Source organism: Populus euphratica, unplaced genomic scaffold, assembly GCF_000495115.2.
Source record: "Populus euphratica unplaced genomic scaffold, PopEup_1.0 scaffold226.1, whole genome shotgun sequence".
NCBI lineage: Eukaryota > Viridiplantae > Streptophyta > Magnoliopsida > Malpighiales > Salicaceae > Populus > Populus euphratica.
In genome coordinates, this window is record NW_011499967.1 from 148,709 (window position 1) to 151,233 (window position 2,525).

A 2,525-nucleotide genomic window follows, 5' to 3' on the forward strand; every position below is an offset into this window, starting at 1 on the left:
TTCTGAATGCTCCTCATAATATCTCTTATCTTCCTTAAGTTATTTAATTTACGTTCAATAAACGTTCTGTAATATCTCAATTTTTCTTTTTCCATGACCTGTCGTTTTTTATCGTCGCGGTGAAGAGGACCTATTGAAATCAGCAGTGGATAGTAGGCTTGCCAATGTACGCTTTGAACCCGTTTGGACACCCTGTAGATACAGCACTCAGAATAGCCCTGTTTAGAGGACAACCGTTTCACCTTAGTATCCAGCTGCGCAAAAAGTGCCCCAGTCATCTTAATTTCTGAAGCACTTGGCCTATCCTCTTCCATATTTAATGCTCTTCCCTGTTCAATATCGCTTCCCATGTTTGAAGCACTTACAATAAGTTTATCCTTTTCCAGTCTGCAAATTTGGTGAAACAAACCAAGAAATTTCTGTGTTATTTCACAAAATTAAAGCACTTTCTCCCATAAAATTACATGACTACATTTGTCCATGTACATTTTTAGAAATCTAATTTTAACACGATTAATTTTTCTTATGGTAATTCAGTCGATGTTAACATTTAAAAAATAATAATTAAAAAATCAATACTCACTATAATCCAAGTCAAAATAAAGTTAATCATGTTAGGAGTCAACCCATGCCTGAACTATAACTAGCAAAGTCTAGATTTTTAGTAAATTTTAACGGTATTTTTTGTTGAATTAGATTTTCTACAAATAGTTCTTAATTACTTTTATATATATTTTTAGATGATGATGATGATGATGATGATTTTTAAATCCAATGTATGTTAGGTGAATATAGCTTAAAGCCATGCTTTTCTAATTTGGATAATTTTTCTTTGAAATTGAGTTTGAATTTTTTTATTATTATTATATGGTTTGGCATATAATTCTTATAATTTTTAGGAACATCTAAATAGTGGTAGCGACAATCTTAGCATTGGATATTTATTTATTTATTTATTTATTTTAATTTCACCACTATAATCTTGGCATTGAATATTGAATTTTTAGTCTCACCATTGGTTAATTTTAATGGTTTGAATGTAGGTATGATTGCAAGTCATGGAGAGATACTCATTGCAAAAAATAATTTAGATGATGAAGAAATATAATGTCTCCCCGCTGTCAATGATCGAATGGCAAAATGCGACTTCAGACAAACCTAGCTTGGTTACGGCATTTGCTTAAGAGTTTATTTTTGTTGCCAAAAAATGATGAGAGCTACTTTAATTGAGGTTTTGAATCCGAACAACTAGTTGTCCGTCTTCTTTAAAGAAGTCTTTGGACACATGATTATCTGCAGGCTTGTTATTGTTGCTGAAACGTCTTGGCCCTGAACCATACCTTGCCTCTGGGTGGCCGGCTGGATATCCATACAGCTCATAACAAGGTTGGACCTAATGGATTGCTTCTCCATAGTAGGAACAAGGAGGGTGTCCTCTTCCAAAGCGAGAACAATGTCACAATAATTACTCTTTTTTTTTCATTAATCTTACACAGTGGCTTGTTACATATTTATACTACAAGAGTAAATCTTTTATTTTAAGCTATACATATTCAGTTCCTATAATTATGCTATCGTGAGATGGAAAGAAATTCTTTCCATCTTTGTTCTTATAATATCTCCTATTCTTTCCATCTCTATTCCTACAATATTTGCTATTACCCATGTGTTACAGCTCACGCCAACACTCCGCCTTAAGTTGATGCATATGGATCTCTCATGCACAACTTGACTAGTGAGCTATGGAATTCTCTGCTAGACACGGCTTTAATAAGTATATCTGCTAGTTGATCTTTAAATTTGACAAATGAAAATTGAATTGTCTTCGCTTCAAGGTTATGTTTGATGAAGTGCCGATCAACCTCCACATGTTTAGTTCTATCATGTTGGACTGAATTTTGAGAAATATTTATTGCAACTTTATTATCACAGAAGAGACTCATTTATGATTTAGGAGCAAAACCAATCTCAGTTAGCAATTTGTTTAGCCAAAGAAGTTCACATAAACCTTTAGCCATCAGCACTAGAGAGTGCTACCATATTTTGTTTCTTACTCCTCAATGTCACAAGTTTTCCACCAACAAATGTGAAATACCATGAGGTTGACTTCCTGTCTAGGCAGTTCCCAGCCCAATCTACATATGTATAGCCTTTGACTTTCAAATTACCATTCTTGGAAAATATAAGCCCTTTCCCTGGAGATAACTTCAAGTATTTGAGTATTCGAGTTACAACCTCCATGTGTTCCTCACTTGGACAATGCATAAATTGACCCACCATGCCTACCGCATATGCAATATCTAGACGAGTATGTGATAAATAGATTAGTTTGCCAACTAATCGCTGATATTTCTCCTTATTAGCTAATTTCTGATTCGGATAAATCCCAAGCTTGTGATTTTGGACAGTCGGGGTATCTATTGGTTTGCACTCCAACAATCCAACTTCTGATAATAGATCTAGGATATATTTTCTCTGGGATAGGAAAATGTCTTGATTTGATCTTGCAACTTCTATTCCCAAAA

The 2,525-nt window shown here is 34.1% G+C and overlaps 1 protein-coding gene across 2 annotated transcripts in view; it reads right to left on the bottom strand.

Moving 5' to 3' along the window:
- Positions 1 to 415, bottom strand: part of LOC105138997 (UPF0481 protein At3g47200-like) — a 4,404-nt gene extending 3,989 nt beyond the window's left edge. Inside the window, exon 1 of one of the 2 annotated variants that reach the window (XM_011045269.1) lies at positions 99 to 415. In XM_011045269.1, coding sequence (XP_011043571.1) covers positions 99 to 350 — 252 coding nt within the window. In that variant the 5' untranslated portion in view covers positions 351 to 415. The remainder of the gene's footprint in view (positions 1 to 98) is intronic. The other variant, XM_011045270.1, reaches the window with a different exon arrangement.
- Positions 416 to 2,525: the final 2,110 nt, after the last annotated feature.